At 37.8% G+C, this 22,264-nt stretch overlaps 1 protein-coding gene and 1 pseudogene across 1 annotated transcript; one reads left to right on the forward strand and one right to left on the reverse strand.

Annotated features, from left to right (window-relative positions):
* Window positions 1-1,947: 1,947 nt before the first annotated feature.
* Window positions 1,948-22,206, reverse strand: GPATCH11 (G-patch domain containing 11). The gene is made up of 10 exons (XM_027850378.1): window positions 22,068-22,206; window positions 18,374-18,420; window positions 18,123-18,210; window positions 15,367-15,593; window positions 9,713-9,754; window positions 8,652-8,772; window positions 7,865-7,955; window positions 7,125-7,247; window positions 5,995-6,076; window positions 1,948-3,081 (listed from the first exon to the last, which is right to left on the reverse strand). Exons 3-10 carry the CDS (start codon window positions 18,167-18,169, stop codon window positions 3,026-3,028), a joined length of 789 nt encoding a protein of 262 aa, XP_027706179.1. The 5' UTR covers window positions 18,170-18,210; window positions 18,374-18,420; window positions 22,068-22,206; the 3' UTR covers window positions 1,948-3,025.
* LOC114034657 lies at window positions 10,216-11,326 on the forward strand (annotated as a pseudogene).
* Window positions 22,207-22,264: the final 58 nt, after the last annotated feature.

The raw sequence follows: 22,264 nt of genomic DNA on the forward strand, positions 1-22,264 counted from the left end.
TTCTCCCAGATTTAGGTTAAAACCAAACCCTTCAAACATTGTTTGCTAGCTTCTGTTTCCTAGATTAGAACCATGTCGTACTTTTCTAAGGAGAATGGTTTATATCTGGCATTTCTGATTCTGTGGTTCCTTGTATTGACAAGTCTTTTTGCTCCTGCTTCCCCTGGTACTACTGAATGACATAAGCCTCATCTGCCCTTATATACCCAAATTTCCATTATTATACGGCCCCACTTTGCAAGGCCCCTGGCTCAGAACTCTAAACTGGGAGAATTGCCTTTATGATTCTGAGGTTCCAGATTATTAGAGAAGATAAAGTATTCATAGGCAGAACGGAAGAAATAATCCAGTATGAAGGCCACAAAGAAAATAATTTCAAAGAGAGTACAAAGAAATCAATATTAAGACTTGGGTGGCCAGAAGAATGCAAAATAGAGCAGAATGGCAATACTTCAGAGTTGGAAGGGACCTCTGCAGCCACTTAGTACAAAGCCCCAAGGCGTGACCCAACATAACAAAGAGGTTATCTAGCTTGGCTTGAAGACCTCTAATGAGAGTGAACATAAAATCTCCTGAAATAACCCATTACACTTTAGGACAACTTTAAATATTTAGAATTTTGTTTTCCTAATTTCAATTTTATACTTGCCTCTTTGCAATTTCTACCCATTTTTTTTCTGGTTCTGAGAAAGAAACTCTATACCATCAGAATTATACAACAGATAGATGGCTCTTTTTACAAAGGGTGATTCTGGACATGCTAAAACACTAGCCAATACCAACAGAACACTAGGGCGGATTTTCAGATATTAGCAAGTATTAAGAATCTTGCTATTTGCCACAGAAGGAATTCATTACCTGTTTTGATAGTGAAGGATTTATGGAGAAAAATGGGAGATGTGCTTGTCTTCCTTAAGGATGTATAGATAATATAAAGTTTCTTATTCTTTTGTGGATAAGATGAAGTAATGGTGAATTTCTAGTTGGTTGAACAGCTATGATAGTGTTGGAAAATGGCCCTATCAAGATGGAAAGGTAGTTTCCAGTGGAGTGCCAAGGGGCTCTGTCACTGTCCTTTTATACATTTTTATCAAAGACTTGGCCAAAAACAGAGAAGCCATACTTACCAAATTTGTAAAGTATATAAAGCAGGACTATTAAGGGAAGAAAGGTAACAAGATGATGACCTGGAAAGGCTAGAATGCTAACTTCAAATCCAGTAAGACAGCCCTATCAACCTCTGAAAGCCCAGAAAATATCGCCCCAGGAAAAACCCTGAAACAGCTGAACCAGGAGAAAGATGGGGAGCAGCAGTGCAGCAGCCCAGGTAGCTTGAGGGATTAATGGGAAAGGCCCCTCTTGCCCTGGGGGAAGGGGAGCAATACTGAACGGTGGCCTCCCAGTCAGTTAGTGAAAAGCCCCACTTTAACATACCAGGAGGAGATCCTGAAACCCAGGTGGTGGAACAGGCAAACACCAACACCTGGACCTCCGAGTGACTTAGTGAGGGCAGGGACCTTGTGTAAACCAGCTCAGAAAACCACCAGATGCCTTGGCATTCTACAGCAAATGGGTCTCCCAGTGCCTCAGCAAAAATAAGAGAAGCAGAACTACAAAAGGCCCCAGGCAGATAAACAACCTGCAACATCCATCTGAAAGGAGCTGAAGAAAGCTAAAGGAAAGGAAAAGCAGGCAACCTAGAGCTGCCCGAAAGTTCCAGCCTTGCTGATTCCAGCCCAACACCATGTAAACTGCTAGAACCCTACAGCCTCCAATTGCCAACATCGGAGGCCCCAGCACACAAAGCCAGTGACCAAGACCTAGGCTCCCAACACAAGAAGCTTGGGTCAGTGCCCTCTGCTCCCCAGCAGGGGAACTCAATTTCTTTAAAGGTCAGGGAATAAAGAAACACCATGAGCAAATACAACAAGAAAAATATTAAAGGAATAAATATAAAATCTTGCATTTTAATTAAAAGAATAAATTGAATAAATAAGGATATGGGAGGCTTTGGTTTGACATAAAGATTTTGGATGACCACAAGTTAACAGGATGACAATGTGATATGGCTGCTAAAAACACTGATATAATCTTAGAATGCATTTGTAGAAATACAGTGTCTTCATCATAGGAAATAAAACTACCATTTTCTTTCACACTGGTTGAACCACAACTGGATTATTTCATTGTTTTGGACAGTGTCTTGTGAGATGGGCATAAACAAACTGGAATACGTTCAAGGAAGGTTAAAAAAAACCTGAAAATTACATTATGATGAATAACAATTTAAAGACATTGGGCTATTTAGCTTGGAACAAAGACTAAAGGGAAAGACAATAGCTCCCTTCAAGTATTTGAAGTCCTGTTACACAGAAAAAGGGATAGGCTAATATGTTGCTTCAAAGTACAGACTAATAGGAGAAAGTTACAAGGAAGCAGCTATGGGTATAATAAAAAGCAAAGCTGTGCAAAAATGGAATGAGTTCTATGTCACTAAAAGTATTCAAATTGGATGACACCTGTCAGAGGTTGCTGCAGAAGGGTTCCTATGATGAACAGCATATCAGACTAGGCAGGTTCCCCACCCCGGCAGTCGATATCTAAGATCCTTTCCAATTTTCAAGGGTCTGACTGAAAACCTCCAAACAATGTGCTTAACAAAACAATAGAAAAAGTCAAAAGTCTATCAATAATCTCTCATAATTACCCTGCCCTAAATTCATTGCTAAGAGCTAAAATTTTCCAGAACTTTGATGGAACAGAGTGCTTGATGACCACATAATCACAATATGTTTATAAACTCTAATTGTCATTTTCCATGGCATTTTTGTTCTTAAACAGCATCTTGATATTCTTACATATTGATGAATGATTCCATTGTCCTAGTTATGCAAAAAAATAAAACTTTATGGTCTGGTGTTCTTAACTGCCCTGATCAATAAATATGTGAAATTTAAATGTTCAACCATACAAAGTATTAAGGAAACATTGACATTTTCTAGGTTCCCTTTTAATAGGAAAATTTTTAGTCATGATCTGCAGAAGTTGGTCCAGGGCAATTCAAAGACAAATCTTCTTCATCTGTTAGAGAAAGAAAAAAAATCTTTTTAAATTATTTATGACTATAACTAGCCTTATAAAAAGGTTGCAGTAGTATATATCACACACACACACACACACACACACACACACACTCCTATCATCCTTTATCTTTTCTGCTCTTTGTAGCTAAACTCCTCGAAAAGGCTGTCAACTATAGGTGCCTCCACTTTCTCTCCTCTCACTCTCTTCTTAATCCCTTACAATCTAGCTTCTGACCTTATCATTCCACCAAACTGCTCCAAAGTTACTAATCATCTCTGAGTTGCCAAATCCAAGTCTTCTCTCAATCTTCATTCTCTTTGACTTCTCTGCAGCCTTCGACACACTCTTCCTTGATATTTTCTTCTTTCTAGGCTTTTAGGACACTCCTTTCTCCTGATTTTCCTTCTACCTATCTGCCCCTTCCTTGTCTCCTTTTCCAATTCCTCCTCCACACCCTTTAACTGTAGGTGTCCCTCAAGGTTCTGTCCTGAGTCCCCTTCTCTTCTCTCTCTATATTACTTCACTTGACGATTTCCATCAGCTTCCATGGATTTAGCTTTATGCTGATGACTCTCAAGACTACCTTTCCTGACTCAATTTGTCTGCTGACCTCCAATTTCACATCTCCAACTGCTTTTCAGACATCTTTAACTGGATGTCCAGGAGACATTTTACACTCAATAAGTCCAAAACAAAACTCATTATCTTTTCCTCTAAAACATTCCCTGGGCCTATCTTCACTATAACTGTCAAGGGTGACACTCCCAGTCCCTCTGGCTTGCAACCTAGGAATCATCCTGAATTCCTCATTATCTCTCACCCCCATATCCAGTCTGTTGCCAAGTTCTGACAATTTTACCTTTGCGACATTTCCCAAATGAACCCTCTTCTCTCCTCTGACATTACAACCACTCTAGTGAAGCCCTCATTACCTCATGCCTTGATTACTCCAATAGTCTGCTTTTGGGTTTGCCTGCCTTAACTCTCTTCTCACTTCAATCCAGTCTTCATTCAGTCACTAAAATTTTCCTAAAATGTAAGTCTGATCATGTCACCCTCCTACTCAATAAACTCCAGTGGCTTCCTATTGCCTCCAAGTGCAAATACAAAATGTTCTATTGGCATTCAAAGCCCTTTATAACCTAGCCCCCTCCTACCTTTCCAGTCTTCTTACACTTATCCACCAACACATACACCTTGAATCAGTGACACTGGCCTCCTAGCTATTTCATAAACAAGTCACTCCATCTCTTGGTTCTGAGTATACTCTCTGGTTATCCCCCATGCCTGGAATCCTCTCTCCCAACTACACTCTGACTACTGACCTCCTTGGCTTCCTTTAAGTCCCAACCAAATCTTACTTCCTGTGTGAGACATCCAAGTTGCTGTGTTAGGTAGAAGACTCAGTCCATGATCTGTTCTGGGTAATCTAGCATCCCCACTTGGGGCTCTGGGCACTGAGTCTACATTCTTTCTTCTTTTTGGAAACCCCATGCTGCTCTTCTGGGCCAGAGGCTAAGTCTAAGGTTAACTCTAAGCATCCCCTCACTTCTGGTCCAGTTTAGAGTGAGTCCATGATCAGTTCTGTGTATTCCTAAGCTACTGGCCTAGCATGGAGCTCTGATCACTGAGTCCATGAACCTGTCTACCCCTGTTTCACAGTTGCTGTCCTGGTTACTTGGGTATAAGCTGAATTTGTACTCTTGGGAATCTTAGTTTCTCCTTTGATTTCCCAATCACTTCTCTGTCTGGTGTCATTCTTAGATTGTTGGTAGAACAATTGGGGGCTGGGACTGGGGAGATGTGGAGTTAGGCTATACTGCTTTCTCCTACTCTGCCATCTTGGCCTCCTCACACATCTTCAGAGACTATAAATTACATGTGTGACCTTCATCATCTCAAGGAGTTTCCACACAGACAAAATTATAGGTCTTGACACAATGATGTACATACTCTTATTAAAGATAGGTGCCCACATAACTAAATATCAATATCCTCAGGTTTGCTGGGATCTTTACCTACCCTATTGTGCAATCCTAAATAAAAACCAAACTTCATTCAGGGCTTTTATTATACTAAAATAAATAATTTTTAAAGATAAAGTTAGCAGATGTAGCTTAGACAAACGTAACCACCATTTCATGATGAGGCACACTTTTCTACTGATTGTCACAATTTTGAGAAATACTAAATGTTTAGTGTACCAGATGTTATATGTTTTTGACATATCTATAACAGAAGGAAGTATCTTAAAGCATGAAAAAGACATAGATTTTTGTAAACTCCTAAATCTATTTCTTTTGGAATTGTTTAGTCCTTTCAGTTGTGTCCAACTCTTTGTGACCCCATTAGGGGTTTTCTTGGTAAAGATACTAGCATGCTTTGCCATTTCCTTCTCCAGCTCAATTTACAGATGAGGAAACAGACAATCAGGGTTAAGAGACTTATCTAGAGTCACATAGGTAGTAAGTATCTGAGGCCAGATCTGAGTTCTGGAAGAGGAGTCTTCCTAACTTTAGGCCCAGAACTCTATGCACTACACTACCTTGCTGCCCCTCTTTAGGAACAGATGAATTCGAAATTTTCCTCTAAATGTAGTTATCTTGAAAGTTATCAATTTTAAATAGATCATTAAGTACTTCTAATCCTTCCTATTTCATTATGAGTTGAATCACCAATCAATGGCTGAATTGAGAAATGCATATAAACTCAGTGAAGTGTGACTTTAAAAACAAAACAAATGAGAATATTTTAAAGTATTAATGGCAAGAAAGAATTATCAAAGTAATGTAAAACATATAGATACACAGAGTACATGTTTTATATGCATACATACACATGCACATATACATTACACATGTGAAGTATATGAACATGTATACATGTATATGTATAACAGGATCTTTTTACCTTCATAGGTTGTTCCACACCAAATACAATACCGATGTTCTTCTCTTAAATATCTTGTCAGAATTTGTAATTTTTCCAATACCTAAAGGACAAAATAAGACACTTCATGTATTAGACCCCTTATTCACTGCTACACATCTGATTACACACAATCAACTAATACCAAATTACACACGGCCAACTAATACCATCAGTGTCTACTACTTCTTTCAATGACCTTTTAGTTGGCTAGGGTTTGGAAGGAACAAATTAATAATGTATCTTGATATACCTTTGGCCAAAATGCATAATTCTTTAATTCTCTTGCATGTGAAAAAACTTACTCTTAAAATAACTGCTGTCTTGTGTTAAAGAACTACGTGTTGAATAAATTCATTATGACCAAACTAAACAGAACCAGTTCAAGGGATTATTCTCAAACAAACATGTATGAAGGTGACAATATTTTTTACTAGACTCCAACTTATCCTCTTTGTGCAGAAAGTCATTTTTTAAAGAAGGCTTTTTTAAACAAATCAAGTAAAACAGCACACATTTGAAAATAAGATAAATTCTTTTCTTTGTGTAGATATTAACTCCAAGGATAAATATCCTTTTTTTGTAGATTTGGAAGTGGCATAACCAGGTTTGAGATACCATTTATTTGCTGTATGGCCTTCAACAGGTTAATTAACTTCTCTGTGCCTTAGAATCTTCCTCTGTAAAATGGGCATAATCCATGGACTATGGACCTCATAAAGAAACAGGAGATTCAAATGAATAACATATGTAAAGTAATTTACAAGTTGTAGAGAGCTATGAAAAAGTCAATTGTTATTTGCTTTCTTTTTTTGATCACATTTTGATGGGAAGAGGCTCATTAAAGGCTGTTTTAGAGATTCAGTAGAGGCAAGAAAAGAATATGAAACTAAACTCAAGCAGCAAAGATACTTATCAAGAGTGCAATAAAAAGTTTGAAGAGGAAAATCAAAACTCCTGGTTAAAATGACTCTAAATTATCTGTAGATTTAATATCAAAAATCAAAATTTGACCAAAAATCCAAATTAATTTAAGCCCCTTAACTATGATACTGAGAAAACCACGAAAATTTTCATTAGAAAATAAAAAAAAATTTAGGATCAAAACTTACACTTAATTCTTCACCACCATATTCATCTTCTTCCTGTTCTTTCTCTCCTTTCTCTTCTTCATCTTCCTGTTCTTCTTTTTCTGGCATGAACCAGTACCATGGTTCCTTGGGAACTTGAATATCCTTAAAACAAGTATTACTTGAGCTACAGTATATGACAGTTATCACTTATGAGACCATTAAAAAAAGTACATTAATTTGTGTCAATTACTTCCATATTAACTTAGGAACTCATAAATAATCATACTACTTCAAGGTAACTCATTTTTACTCTATTGGTGTTAAAGGACATGAGATAGGATCCTAAGTTTAAGTAGAATTTAATACACAATTTGACTAAAAGTCAATTTGAATAAAAAAGATATAATTTGGACATGCTAAATAAACTGTGTTGGTTAAAAGACAACCTAGCATATATAATCAAAATATTTACCAACTTTTCTGAATTCAATTATAAGTAAAAACAAAACAAAAAACCCTAGTACTAAAATTATGTTAAACATAATATAATCTTCCTTTGGGGATTCCAAAGGTGCTTAGAGATTTTGAAGTGTCTCAATTATCATCATCACCAACCAGCACTGGACTATGAGTATTTAACAGAAAATTCTGTTGAGTAATGTTGAAAAAATATTAACATTTTTAACATTTAATATTTTTGTGAATTATTTTTGGTGATGATATATGTTAGCTTCAATGCTAAAACAATCTGCCACCTGAAAACAAGATCAGAGGCTTACCTTCTGTGTGTCTAATTGATGGCAGGCTCTCTGACTTCTTTTAAGATCACCTTCTAACTTAAGTTCTTCTTTTTTATTTTTGAGTCTCAATCTGATTAAAAGAAGAAATTGTACCTGTGTCAGATTTGTCTCAGTTTAAATATTTTTGTGCATACCAATGCCAAAAAATACATCTTGGTAGGTAAAGAGGAGGTAAGATTTTTTTTTTAATTAGTTTATTTATTTTAGTTTTCAACATTCACTTTCATAAGATTTTGAGTTCCAAATTTTCCCCCCATCTCGTCCCTCCCTCCACCCCAAGATGGCATGCATTCTGAATGTCCCTAATCTTCCCTCCCTTCTATCTCTCCCCCCTCTTCTCTTATCCTCTTCCCCTTCAATTTTCCTATAGGGCAGGATAGATTTCTATACCCCATTTCCCGTATATCTTATTTCCCAGCTGCATGTGAAAATAAATTTTTTTTTAACTTTTGTTTTTAAATTTTGGGTTCCAAATTTTCTCCCTTCCTCCCTCCCCACCCACCCTCACTGAGAAGGCAGGCAACTTGATACAGGTTATACATGTGTAGTCATGCAAAACACTTCCACGGTAGTCATGTTGTGAAAAACTAAGTATATTTTCCCTTCATCCTATCCCGCCCCCCATTTATTCTATTCTCTCTTTTGACCCTGTCCCTCCTTACAAGTGTTTGCTTCCGATTACTCCCTCCCCCAATCTGCCCTCCCCTCTATCATCAAGAGGAGGTAAGATTTTAAAAGAAGGAAATTAAAACAGGAGATGTTTTACCGAAACTGATCTGCAGCTTTTTCCTCAGTTTGGTTTCTCAAATGAATTTTTCTTCGGTAATTTTCCAGTTCTTCCTCTGCTTTCCGTTTTATTAATGTCTCATGACCAATGCCACTTCTTCCTATTCAAATTAGGAATTATGATGAGAGAGCCTATTTTTCTCACGTTAACACATTACACTTTAAATTTGTACAAGTTATAAGTATATAGATAAAAATTTCAATCATTCAAAGAGTATTTGAAGAAGTTTCATGGGAGAAAATATATATTTGTTTAGCTTCAAAACTTCTGAGAACAAGTTGAACCTCAGATAGAAAAGTAAAATAGGGAGGCAGGTAGGTGGCGTAATGGATAGAGCACCAGTCCTGAAGTCAGGAGGACTTGAGTTCAAATGCAGCCTCAGACCAAACACTTGACGCTTACTAGCTATGTGACCTTGGGCAAGTCACTTAATTTCATTGCCTAGCCACAAAAAAAAAAAGAAAAGAAAAGAAAAGAAAAATAGGACTTATAGTAATACTACTCAAGCTATGAAATCATGAATTTAAGAGATTTTATTTTTTTTTTTAGGAAAATGTGGTAATGACATTCATGTTTGCACCCAAAATAAAATGAATAAATGTTGTTGAACTGACATATGAACTAATACTGAAAGCTCTGAATCTTAAGTTATAGCCCATATATTATAGAAAATATCCAATGCTGAAATCTTTGTGATTTCCTTCATAGAATTTGAATGAGTAAAATATATGTTATTCAAGTTGTGCTATAAAAAATTTTTAAATCAGTTTTCATGGTTTTAAAACTGCCTTAGTTATAGCTAAAATTTATTTTATTTTCAACTTGAAAATCTGTGGGCTTCCTACTGGCTTTAAACATTTACTTTGCATTTATTTAGATAAAGATCAGTTTCCAAAACTATCAGGAAAAAGTATTTCCTAAGTGTTTCTGGCCTGATATCACCAGATATGGGAATTGACTTGTGAGAACAAAACAAACAAACTTGGCTAATATCTGTATTTGAAATTAAAATAACGATCAATTCAGAAACAGTTACATACCTGTTTTGATATTCAGAGGAATAGGTTCAACAATGCCACTGCCTAGAAAATAGTAGGAAAAAATAATGTTTTAGAAGTTTTCTTTTCAAACCACATATAAATGCTTTATGCAATCAGATATAACTGCATATCGAAAGCACCATGGCCAGTAAAGTACAAGGAAATTAAGAGAGTTTGGAAAGGAAGAACAAAGCGAGGAAACTGAATTAGAAAGATTGCTGATAAATGGATTTCTGCCTGTGGAAGGGATTCTGATTGTGTTAAATTAGAGTAGGAATATTCTAATTTTGAATTAAAAGTAAATAAGGAGTTAGATAATTCTAAACTAAGAAAATGTGGGAGACCTGTCATTAATAAATTAAGCCTTCATCAGGGAATTTATAGTGATGAAGGTCTGGACTTGCCTATTTAACAGAGATGGCCACCAGCAATTTGCCCATAGCTGTTAGCCACTTCCTTTCTCTCAAGGGTTTAAACTTGCCACTTCAAAATTTGCCACGGATGATGACATTGCTGCTCTTGTTGTTGAAAATGGCTCTGGAATGTGCAAAACTGGCTTGCAGGAGACGATGCCCCTTGGGCTATCTTCCTTTCCATTGTTGGGGGCCCCAGACATCAGGGTGTGATGGTGGGTATGGATCAAAAAGACAGCTACATGAGGGATGAGGCCCAGAGGGTATTCTGACCCTGAAGTACCCCATTGAACATGGTATTGTCACAAACTGAGATGACATGGAGAAGATCTGGCATCATACTTTCTACAGTGAGTTCCATGTGGCCTCTGAAGAGCACCCTGTGCTGTTTACAGAAACCTCCCTGAACCCCAAAGCCAACAGAGAAAAGATGACTCAGATTATGTTTGAGACCTTCAACACCCCAGCCATGTATGTTGCCATCCAGGCTGTGCTGTCCCTGTATGCCTCTGGTCGTACCACTCCTATTGTGATGGACTCTCGTGATGGTGTGACCCACACTGTGCCCATCTATGAAGGTTACGCCCTTACCCATGCCATCTTCTGTCTGGATCTGGCTGGCTGTGATCTGACAGACTACCTCATGAAGATCGTGACCGAGAGAGGGTATAGTTTCACTACCACGGAGAGGGAAATCATGTGTGACATCAAGGAGAAGCTATGTTATCTGGCCCTAGACTTTGAACAGGAGATGGTCACTGCAGCATCTAGCTCCTCTCTGGAAAAGAGTTATGAGCTTCCTGATGGTCAGGTTATCACCATTAGCAATGAGAGGTTCAGATGCCCAGACGCTCTCTTCCAACCATCTTTCTTAGGTAGGGAATCCTGTGGAATCCATGAAACTACCTTCAACTCAATCATGAAGTGTGATGTTGACATCCACAAGGATGTGTATGCCAATACCATACTATCTGGTGGTACCACCATGTACCCAGGCATTGCTGAGAGGATGCAGAAGGAGATTACAGCCCTAGCTCCCAGCACAATGAAAATCAAGATCATTGCCCCACCTGAGCACAAATACTCTGTCAGGATTGGAGGCTCCACCCTGGTGTCTCTTTCTATCTTCCAGCAGATGTGGATCAGTAAACAGAAGTATGATGAATCTGGGCCCTCCACTGTCCACTGCAAATGCTTGTAAATTAACTGTTTGTGGGTTTTTGTCAAAGGGTGTGACATGATAATTGCCCCCCCCCAAAAAAAGAGATGAGATTGCCATGGCTTTGCTTTTTTTGTTTGTTTGTTTGTTTGTTTGTTTTGGCGCTTGAGTCAGGATTTAAAAATTGGAATGGTGAAGGTGATGAGCAGTCCAAGTATGTTGGAGGCAAACATCCCCAGAGTTCTACAGGGTGTCTTCAGGACTCTGATTGTACATTTTTTTTTACAATCATTCCAAATATTGTATAATGCATTGTTACAAACCTCTATGAAGGCTGTCCTCTACTACAGCAAAGGAGCTTGGTAACAAAAATCCAGATGGGGAGGTAGGAAGGTACTAGTATTGCTTTACATGTAAATTATTTAATCCTTTAAAAAAAACTTTTTGTATCTTCCACCTTAATACTTGTTCCTTTTTTTAAACTGTCAGCCATAATGAATGGCCCCCTAAATTCCCTCCCTGCACCCAACATAGATGTGAATGAAGACTTTACAATCTCCCTGTGAGTTTTATGAGATTGGTGCCAGTACTTGGGGGAGGGGAGGAGTTTTACCTGTACACTGACTTAAGACCAGTTCAAATAAAAGTGTACACGTTAAAGAAAAAAAATATATGTATGTATATATATATATGTATACATATATTTTTTTCAAAAGGGGGAGGAGGGAGAGATAGAAAAGATCAATACTTCTTAATTGATTTTTTTTTCTTTTTAGTGAGGCAATCGGGTTAAGTGACTTGCCCAGGGTCACACAGCTAGTAAGTGCCAAGTGTCTGAGGCCAGATTTGAACTCAGGTCCTCTTGACTCCAAGGCTGGAGTTCTATCCAGTGACCCACCTAGTTGCCCCTCTTCATTGATTTTTAAAGGGAACTGAATCCCAAGATAAGTGAGAAGAAAGGAGACAGCATGGCACATTGGGAAGAGTATTGGATCTGGAATCAGAGTACCTGGTTTTGAATCCTGGCTCTGGTACCTGCTACCCATGTGACCTTGGACAAGGCACTTACCCTTTTTCCATCAGTTTTCTCACTTGTAAAATGAAAAGGTTGGACTAAATATTGCTAAATTTCCTTCTAGCTCTAAATCTGTATTCTATTTATTATCCTTTGGTGAAAGAGCACAACACAACCCTTAATGACTTCAAATCACCAGGCCCAAATTACCTCTTAACATACTCATGACTTAATGATGTGATTGTTGCACCAAAGTTATTAAGCTATGAAAGATTATGGAGAATAGGCTTGGAGAAGGGCAAATGTCTTCATTTTCAGATGAGATAGAGTTTGTAAACCATAAGTCAGTAAGTCTGAGTCTTGTTCCTTGCAAAATTCCTGAATGTATGGTTTGTGAAAACTTAGAAACTATTGATCATTACAAGTGAGCAGAGCTTCAAAACTAGACCATGTCAAACTAATCTCATTTCCTTTTTTGATAGTGTAATTAGATTAGTGGATCAAGATAATGCCATAGAGAAAGTATATTTATATTTCATTAAAGCATTTGACAAAAGTCTCTCATGCTATCCTTCAAACCGGAGAGACATGAGATAGTTGACAGTACAGTTTTATATGAAAAAAAAAAAAAAACAAAAAAACTAGTTGAATGATCAGAAGCAAAGAAAAGTTCTTAATGGATCAATGTCAACTTGAAAAGAGATCTATAGTGCAATGCCCGTGGGATCTGTCTTTGGCATTATGCTATTACATATTTTTATAGGTGACTTGGATGAAGGCACAGAAGGGAAACAAGGAAAGAATGCATGACGTAGACTTAAAATCCACCTCTAACACCTACTTGATGTACTTGGTGTCACAATCTTCCAAGTCACAATCTCTCTGTCTTTAGTTCCCCCATCTATAAGAGGAATAAATATACCTATAATTTTTACCTCAATAGTCTGCTGTGAGGATTAAATGAGATAATGTATGAGGTTAAGAGAGCTACATAAATTGGAGCAGTTCTTAAGACAACTTTGTAAAATTTGACACCAAGCTGTGAGAGTTACCTAACATGTTGGATGACATTGAGGAGCTAAGTGGCACAGTGAACAGAATGCTTGGCCTCAAGTCAGGAAGACCAGGTTCAAATCCAGCCTCAGATACTTATTAGCTGTGTGATTCTGGGCAAGTCACTTAACCTCTGTCTGCCTCAGTTTCCTCATCAATATAAAATGGGGATAATAATAGCACCTACCTCCCAAGGTTATTGTGAGGATCAAATGAGATAATATATATAAAGTACTGACACATAAATGGCACTATTATTATTATAGCACATTGTCAATATTATTATTATTATTATTATTAATTATTATTATCATCATCATTACTATGGAAGCTTCAAAAAGATTTTAGGCTAGAATGATAGTCTGAATCAAGAAGAAAAAAATTTAACAGGAATAACTATAAAGTTGTATATATGGATACAAATAGATCAAACTAAACAAGTACAGGAGAAAGGAGGTATAGCCTATCAACAATTCCTTTGAAAAAAAATCTAGGAGGTTTAGTGTAAGCTCAATGAATTTGCAAGCTCAATGAATGAGTGACGTTATATGACTATTGAAAAAGGTAATATCCTAAGCTGCACTGAGAAAATTATGAAGGAGTTGACATTTCCACTCTGCTCTGTCCTGGTCACATTGCACCGGTAGTAAACGGTTTAGTTTTCGGTACCACATTTTAGGACAGAAAAGCTGGAAATCATTTGGAAGAAGCTGATCATTGTGTAAAGTGGACTGGAAACTACACCATATGAAGGAAGGCTAAATGACCACATGGAATGTTTGACTCAGAGAAATGAAGACTTCATTGGGGGATATTACTCTTGTCTTCTAAGTATTTGAAGGGTTATCATGTTGAAGAGAGATTAGACTTGTCCTGCTACAGCCCGGAGAGAAAAGCTAGATACAATGAGAAAAAAGACGTAAAGAAGGAAATTTAGGTCTGATGCAAGGAAATCTTTCTTAATAAATACAGCTGACCAAAGCAGAATGAGGTGTGTAGCAGTTGGTTCCTCCTCACTGGAAGTCTTCAAATAGAGGAAGGACAATAATTTGTCAGCAGGACAAAAGGATTGGAGAAAGGATTATTGCCAAGGAATAGACTGGACTAAATGGTTACTAAGTTCCCTTGGATTCTTAGATTCTGTGATATTGTCCAATATATATTGCTTTGGCATAAAGAATCATCAAAATGAAATCTTAATATTAATAGCCTAAACCCTACCATTTCCCTGGCCATCCAAATATACAGGTCTCAGTGGGATTGATTTTGTTCTGTTCTGACATCCTAAAGTGGTTTTTAAAATTGTTGAGAGATACATTGGATGTGCTAGAATGGAAGCTCCTTGAGTATAGGGACTGCCTTTTGCATTTGTATCCCCAGCACCTAGCACAGAGCTTCACACATAACAAGAGCTTTTCATTCATAGCTTAATATATTAAGTGCTTTAAAAAATGCTTTTTATTTATTCATTCTGCATCTCAAACTATGGCTTTTCAAACTCAAAAGGAGAATGAAAAATCATTATAAGCAAGCTATGTAGTTGGTCATACAGCTGCCAAAACTGTAGAACAGAATGAGATATAATCCTCTCTTCACCCTGATGTTGCTCCTTTGTCCCCTGGTTATTAATACCTCTGCTCCACAACTGTTGCCCAGTTTTTACTGAGGTCCCTAATCAATTCCTTTCCCATTCCAAGAGTTGCTAACTGTAGAATGAATTTAATAATGAAGGGATTGAGGATTATCCTTTGCCCTAAGTGAAATGAGCAAGATTTGGGAGTTTTGGTCATGACTCAGAAGTAGTTAAGAAAATGAGAGATTGAGGCAAGTGCTGTACAGGAAGGGGGAGTTGGAGTAGACAGATGACTTCTGAGATTCCTTCAAGCTTTGATCCTATGATCTCTCTGGCTTTCAGTTTCTTCTCAAGCATTCTAAAATGGTTATTACTCATAAACATTTCAATTTTCAATGAAAATTTCAATTAGAATGATTTAGTTTTCATAATATAACTTACCACTCTTGCCAAGAGCCTGTCCACTTTTATAACCCATCTTTTGGAGCAAAGTAAATCCCTTGTTTTCACTACCCAAAGCACTCTTCAAAACATTATCACGTCTTTCTTTTTCCTCTTCCTTTAAACTCTTTTGTCTATTTTTTAGATTTGCTTCCCGATGCTTTTCTTCTTTTTGATGAGCCTCTCTGATTCGCCTCAACATGGGCAATCCAGGTCTGATATCTTCTCTAAACAACAACATTATGGTTAATAACACAGGCAGCCTGTGCTTTTTTGACACTTAGTATTACATGAATTTGATTATTTCTCATTGCCTTTACCCATTCATTTATTGCTTCCATTTATAACACCAAAATATATGTTTAAAATAAATAATAAATTTTAAAAAGAAAAAAAAGAACACAAAACATAAATGAAAGCAAGAGTAAACATTACTTGATTGTCAGTAATGTCTGGCATTCTAAAGCCTTTACATGTATTATTTTGAGGTAAATAACATAATGCTTATTATGCTTGTTACATTATTAATGTATTACATTTATTATGTTTATTACATTATTGTTACATTATGTAGAAATAATGTAAGTATTATCTTTATATGGAGGATATAAATTTGAAGTCTCAGGGGAATTAACTTATTCAAATAAATTAATTACTGTCTGGACAACAAATAGGGAATGAGGCCTGAAATATTATTGCAGTTGTGACAATGAGAAAGAGATATGACACATTTTTTAAGGAAAAATGAACAGTAATTGGTGACTAATGGGATGTAATTATTCTTGTTGTTAATATTATTGGAAATGAGAATGAAAAATAGGATGAATCAAAAACGACATCAAATTTCTAAGCCTAGGTGACTGGGGAAAGGATGTCACTGACAATGAAAAGGAAACAAACGGAGATAGTGCTGAGAGGGAATAAATTTAATTTCAGACTAAGTCTGAAGTGAGTTGGAAGGACTCTTAAGAAGAAACGTTAGTAGGCAATTGAAAATTAGGATTGAAACTAAGGAGAAAGGACAGAACTAGAGCTAGAGATCTGAAGGGGTCTTTTGCTTAAATATTTTTCTTCGTTAGAAGAGTAGGTTCAGTTGAAGGGATCATGATTGTGATCGAAAAACAAAAGGATTCAATAAAACTTACTCAAAAAAAAACCCCTCAAAACTAGTATCTTTCTTGTCTCATTGTCCAGTGAATTATGTTCACTTCTGGGCTCCATATTTTAGGAAGGACATTGACTAGATGACACCTGAGGTCCCTTCTAGCTCTAAATCAATGAAATATGAAGCATATGAAGGGTTATCACAAGGCAGGGAGATTAAACTTCTTCTTGGTTCCAGAAGATAGAACTGTTAACAACAACAAAAATGGATGAAAATTGTAGAGGCAGATTTAGGGTTGATATTAAAAAAACAAACAAAAACGATTGCTGTGTGACCCTGGGCAAGTCACTTACCCTCAATCGCCTCCAAAAAAATAAAAATTTAAGAAACATCCAAAATCACTTAAGAATTAGAGCTGATCCCAAATTCCTGAGATCCTGGATCAAGGAGAAAATACTATAAGCAGCCTGAAAGAAACAATTCAAATATCATCAGGATCACAGTCAGGATCATATAAGATTTAGCAGATTCCATGTTAAAAGAGTGGAGGGCTTGGAATATAATATTCTGAAATGCAAAAGAGCTAGGATTATAACCAAGAATAACCTACCCAGTAAAACTGAGTGTAATCCTTCAGGGAAAAAAATAGAGGACAGCTTCAGAAAAACCTGGGAAGACCTATATGAATTGATGCAAACTGAAGTGAGCAGAACCAGATCACTGTACACAGTAACAGCAATATTGTAATGATGATTGACTGTGAACGACTTAGTTACTCTGATCTAAATGCAACGATCCAAGACAAATTTGCAAGGACTCTTGATGAAAACTACTATCATCTACAGAGAGAAAACTGATGAACTCTGAGTACAAATTAAAGTATAATTTTCTCATTTTCTTTATTTTTCTAGGTTTTTTTTGGTGACATGTCTAATATGCAAATATGTTTTGAATGATTTCACATGTAAAATGGGTCTCTTATTGCCAACTTTCTCCGTGTGGGGGAGGGGTGGAGGAAGGGAGAGAAGTTGAAACTCAAAATTTTAAAATATGTTAAAAACAAATAACTTTCTTTAAAAAGAAAAAAGAATTAGAGCTGATCCAAACTAGAATGAGTAGCCTTGGAAGGTCTTCAAGCAAAGGATAGATTACCACCTGTAGAGGCTGCAGAGGAGGTTCCTGTTCAAGTGTGAGTCAGACTGGATAGATGTAGGATCTTACTAATTCTGAGATTGTAAGAAAGTGATATGAGTTTGAATCACAGGTCTCTTAAATACTTGGGAAAATTACTTCCCTTCTTTGGGCCTCAACTACTACTTCTATAAAATGAGAGTATGAGACTGGGTGAATTCTAACCAAACTTCCAAGTTGAAATCCTGTAATACTGTAGTTTTCCTTTTTGGTTTCCTTTTCTTTTTTTTCTTTCTTTCTTTTTTTTTAGGCAACTGGGGTTAAGTGACTTGCCCAGGGTCACACAGCTAGTAAGTGTCAAGTGTTTGGTCTGAGGCCACATTTGAACTCAGGTCCTCCTGACTTCAGGGCCAGTGCTCTATCCACTGGCGCCACCTAGCTGCCCCTCCTTTTCCTTTTCTGGTGAATCATTCACTATTGTCATATACAACATGAAGGGATGAGATACACATTTACTTACTTCACATTAATGAAGGAATCAGACATATAGTCTTCTTCTTCTGCCATGTTCACTTTCAGCTCTGAGCTTCTTTATATGGCACCTTTAGCTACAAAAAGGAGTTAAATAAAGTTGTAATTACTGTTCAATTCTTTTTCAGAAACTAAAATAAACCTATACTTAACAAGGAAAATTTAAGCCCTTTGAATATGTTATTGTCAATTTCACAGTGTCAATGTCTTTCAAAATTAATCTTCAGTGATAGAACTTACCTCAAAATATGAATTTTAGAAGGCATATTCCCACTTCTGATTTGAATCTGCATTAAAACATGATGACAAACGATTAATGACTCCAATGCATGGCAAAAAGCAAGAATAAAGTGGTTCATGGAGACTTTTGAAAAATGTCTAACAGACATTGCAATTTTACAAACCACTGTTATGAATCCAATTCAAAAAGCATTTATTGGGTATCTACTATGTCTAAGGGCACTATGCTAGGCATAAGGGATCAAAATGAAAATACAAAATAGTAGAGGTCACAATTGGAATCATGAGTCAAATTTACTTCCTATTAGTAGTTTCTAAAGATCCACTAAAATTCTTTAATGCCTCTTCACAGTAAGGATGTGACCCTGTGCTCTAGAAAGCTCTCCTAGTTGGGATCAAATTCTGTTGGTTCTAAGGATGGTGGTATGTCTACTTCTGAAGATTAGCCATGTTTGGAAAGGCTCGTTACCATGGCAGCAACACAAGCAAGGCATTTTTCAGTTACAGCAACTCTTGAGGACCATCTACTAAAGTTAGAGAGTGACATCAATTGGCATTGCTGGAGGAAGTATCCACACTAACTAATTTACACTTGAAATACTTTTCTAAAGTCAGAGTGCTCCAATGTTAAAAAGACGAAGAAAGAATTGAAATATTTGTCCTAATACTTGCCCTAACTTAAAAAAAAAGTTTAATTTGCTCATCACCTAAATACACTAAGAAAGGGAAGGAAATTACTCACTGGCTCTTCCTAATCTTCCATTTAACCTATCTTTAGCCAAACTAATCTATCATTGTTCCCCTTAAAAGCCATGTGCAATATGATCTCTACTTTTTCTCATGTAAGTCTCTCATTTCAAGTATCTTCCTCTCTTTTCTGTTGAGCAATGTCTTAACCTTACTTGAAACCATTCCTTTTCTAGTCTGTCTCAGAAAATGAGGTGTCCCTATTCTTTATTATGACTAATTCCTGTACTCTTCTTGTTTCTTACAGGACCATTCTCCAAACGATCATCTCTCTTTTGACATAGATTTTTAATCTTTCCCTCTTTGATTAATATCTGCCTTGAAATGTGTTCAGGTCTTCCTAATCTTAAAAATCCTTTTCCATATCCCTTCAATCCTATCTATACTTGATACTTCTACTGTTTCACTATTCACTCATCTTCTTGCAATCTGGCTTCCATCTCTACTGCTGTACTAAAATTACTTTTTCAAACGTCCCTACTTCTTGATTGACCAATTAACCAACCAATAATGTGCCTACTAATGTATTTAAGACACTATATCAACAAATCTAATGACATTTTCTTAGACCTCATTCTCCTTGACCTCTCTGCAGCTTTTGATACTACCCCTCTATGAACTCCCCGAAGCATCACACTGATTTTTCTCTTTTGCTGGCTCTTTTTCTTTTCTCCAACTCTCTAAGGGTCTGTCCTCAGTGCTCTTCTTTATCTTCTCTCTTTCTCTTGGAAATCATATTCCTTTTCATAATTTCAATAGTAACCTCTAAATATGATTCCTTATTCCATAATTCCAATGTTGAACTTTGTCCTGAGCTTCAGATAGGAATGTTAAACTATTTACAGAGCATTTTTTTATCTATATTAACCACTAGTACCTCACCTTAACATATCTAAAACTGGAACTTTTCTTTCTCCCTAAGTCCTATCAGTGAGACCACCATTCACTCAAGCAATGCTTGAAACTATGGTCTTATCTTTCATTTTCTCCTCTCTATTTTTTTGTACGTACCTCTGAAATCTCTCAACTATGTCCCTTACTCTCTTATTTACCTCAAAGATTATGAGGAAAGTACTTTGTAAATGCATATCCATAAATGTGTTATGGTTATTATTATTATTACCACTTTTACTGCCCTAGTCCAGGTTATCTTTCCTACCTAGATGGACTACTACAATAGCCTAACTAGTTTTCTGAAATCTATTTTCTTTCCACCAATCCATTCTTCACACCCCTTCATGACTAATCTATAAGCACAAATCTAACCTAGGCATTTCTCTGCTCAAAATCCTTCAATGACTCCTCATTGCCTACCACATAGAACTCCAGCTCCCACACTGGGAGTTGTACTAGTATCAAGGTTGTCCAGAACTGGATGTCATTCTATCTTCTTGGTCTTATCTTTAACTACTTACTTTTATAGGCTATGTTTTAGCCAACTGGGACTTTTACCATTACTGTGCCTTTGTTCATGCCATTTTCTATATATGAAATACCCTTCAGCCCTACCTCTGCCTGATAAAATCCTTTCTATCCTTGAAGGCCCAGCTCAAATCAATGTCCTCTTTTTCTCCTAAATACGGCTTCCTCCATGTCTTCTATGACCCCTACCATGAGTAAAGATAATGTCCCATAGATCTTGATAAGCACCGGGCTTGTCCCTTTTTATGTAGTTTTTGTATCATTTGTATTATTTGTATTTGAGTCTCTACCAGACTGTAGCAAGCTCTAAAAGGGTGGGGGCCTCTTTAGTTTTTGTATCTCCCCTAACACCTAGCACAATGTTCTGCACAGAGCAGCCATAACTGTTTCCTGAGTATAGAATGAATAAATGTTAAAAGACATCCTAGATAGAGGGGTGACACTGGTTTCATTTTAACCTAAAATTAGAAGGCTGGGGAAAACTGAAAATAAAAGATACTATAACACACTGAGACGCTGACAAGTAAACTGAGCCAGGCTCATACTCATTAACCCCCTTTCCCTCTGCAAACACCACCACCAGTCCCCTCCTTTCTGTCTTTCCTCTTCTATTATCTTTGCCCTCCCCTCTTCTTCCTTTCTTATATGTCTTATCTGGATCCTCTCACCTTCCTTTTACTTTTGTGCTCTTCCCCTCCTTCTCCCTTGCTCCTGTCCTGTCCCTTCTCCCTCTTTCCTGCTCTCCTCTTCCATTCTCCCTTGTCCCCAGCTCTCCCCTCTCCATTATCCTTGTCATCCTGCTCTCCACTTCCTTTCTCCCTTATTAGCCTCCCCTCCCCGTCTCCCTCCTGATCTCGTTCTCCCCTTCTTTCTGCCCTTGTCTCCCACCTCTTCTTTGGTTCTCCTCCTTTCTCCTTGCCTTTTCCCTGGTACCTTCATCTTCACCCTTCCCTTCTCCCTGGTAACCCCTGGTTACCCCAGTCCCCTTTTTCTTTGCTTCTCCCTGTCCCCCTGGGCCCTCCTCTCCCCTTTCCTTCTCCTTTGCCCTCTTCTTCTCTCCTCTCCGTCCTGGACTTACCTCTCTTCTCCCTTCTTTCCTTTCCCCTTCGCTTCCTTTCTCTTCTTCCCTTCTCCCTGTCCCTCTTGTCTCTTTCTTTTCTCCCAGATTCCCTCCTCCCTCCTCTCTCCCTTTTTCCCTTATCCCTCTCCTCCCTCCTTTCCCCTTCCCTTCTCCCTCGTCTCCCTTCTTCTCCCGGTCCCCCTGGACCCGCTCCTCCCTTTCCCTTCTCCTTGTTCCCTTCACGCCTCTCTCCCTTTCCCTCCTTCCCTTTCTTTCTCTTTCTCCCTCCTTTCCCCTGCTCTTTTCCCTTTTCTTCCTTCCAGATCCCCCTCCTCCCTCTTCTCCCCTACTTTTCTCCGTGTCCCCTTGGCCCCTCCTTTCCCGTTCTAATCTCCTTCATCCCTCCTCTTCGGACTTCTACCCTCTCCCTCTTTCTGTTCCCTCCCCCTCCTCGTCCCCTCTTACTCTTCCGGCCAGCTCGCGCCCCCTTAGGCTCCTAGTTCTTCGCACACTACCGGGTGAAGCGCACTGCCACTCCGCGTTCAGCCCAGCGAGGTTCCTTCCAGGAGACGGGTCGCGCTCTGGGACATCGCCGCGGCTTCGCCTCTGCCGCACACTGCGCTTGCGCAGCGTCTGTCAGCCGCACCTGCCGCTTTCTCGGC

This window comes from Vombatus ursinus, unplaced genomic scaffold (assembly GCF_900497805.2).
Source record: "Vombatus ursinus unplaced genomic scaffold, bare-nosed wombat genome assembly UNPS02009062.1, whole genome shotgun sequence".
NCBI classification, from domain to species: Eukaryota; Metazoa; Chordata; class Mammalia; order Diprotodontia; family Vombatidae; genus Vombatus; species Vombatus ursinus.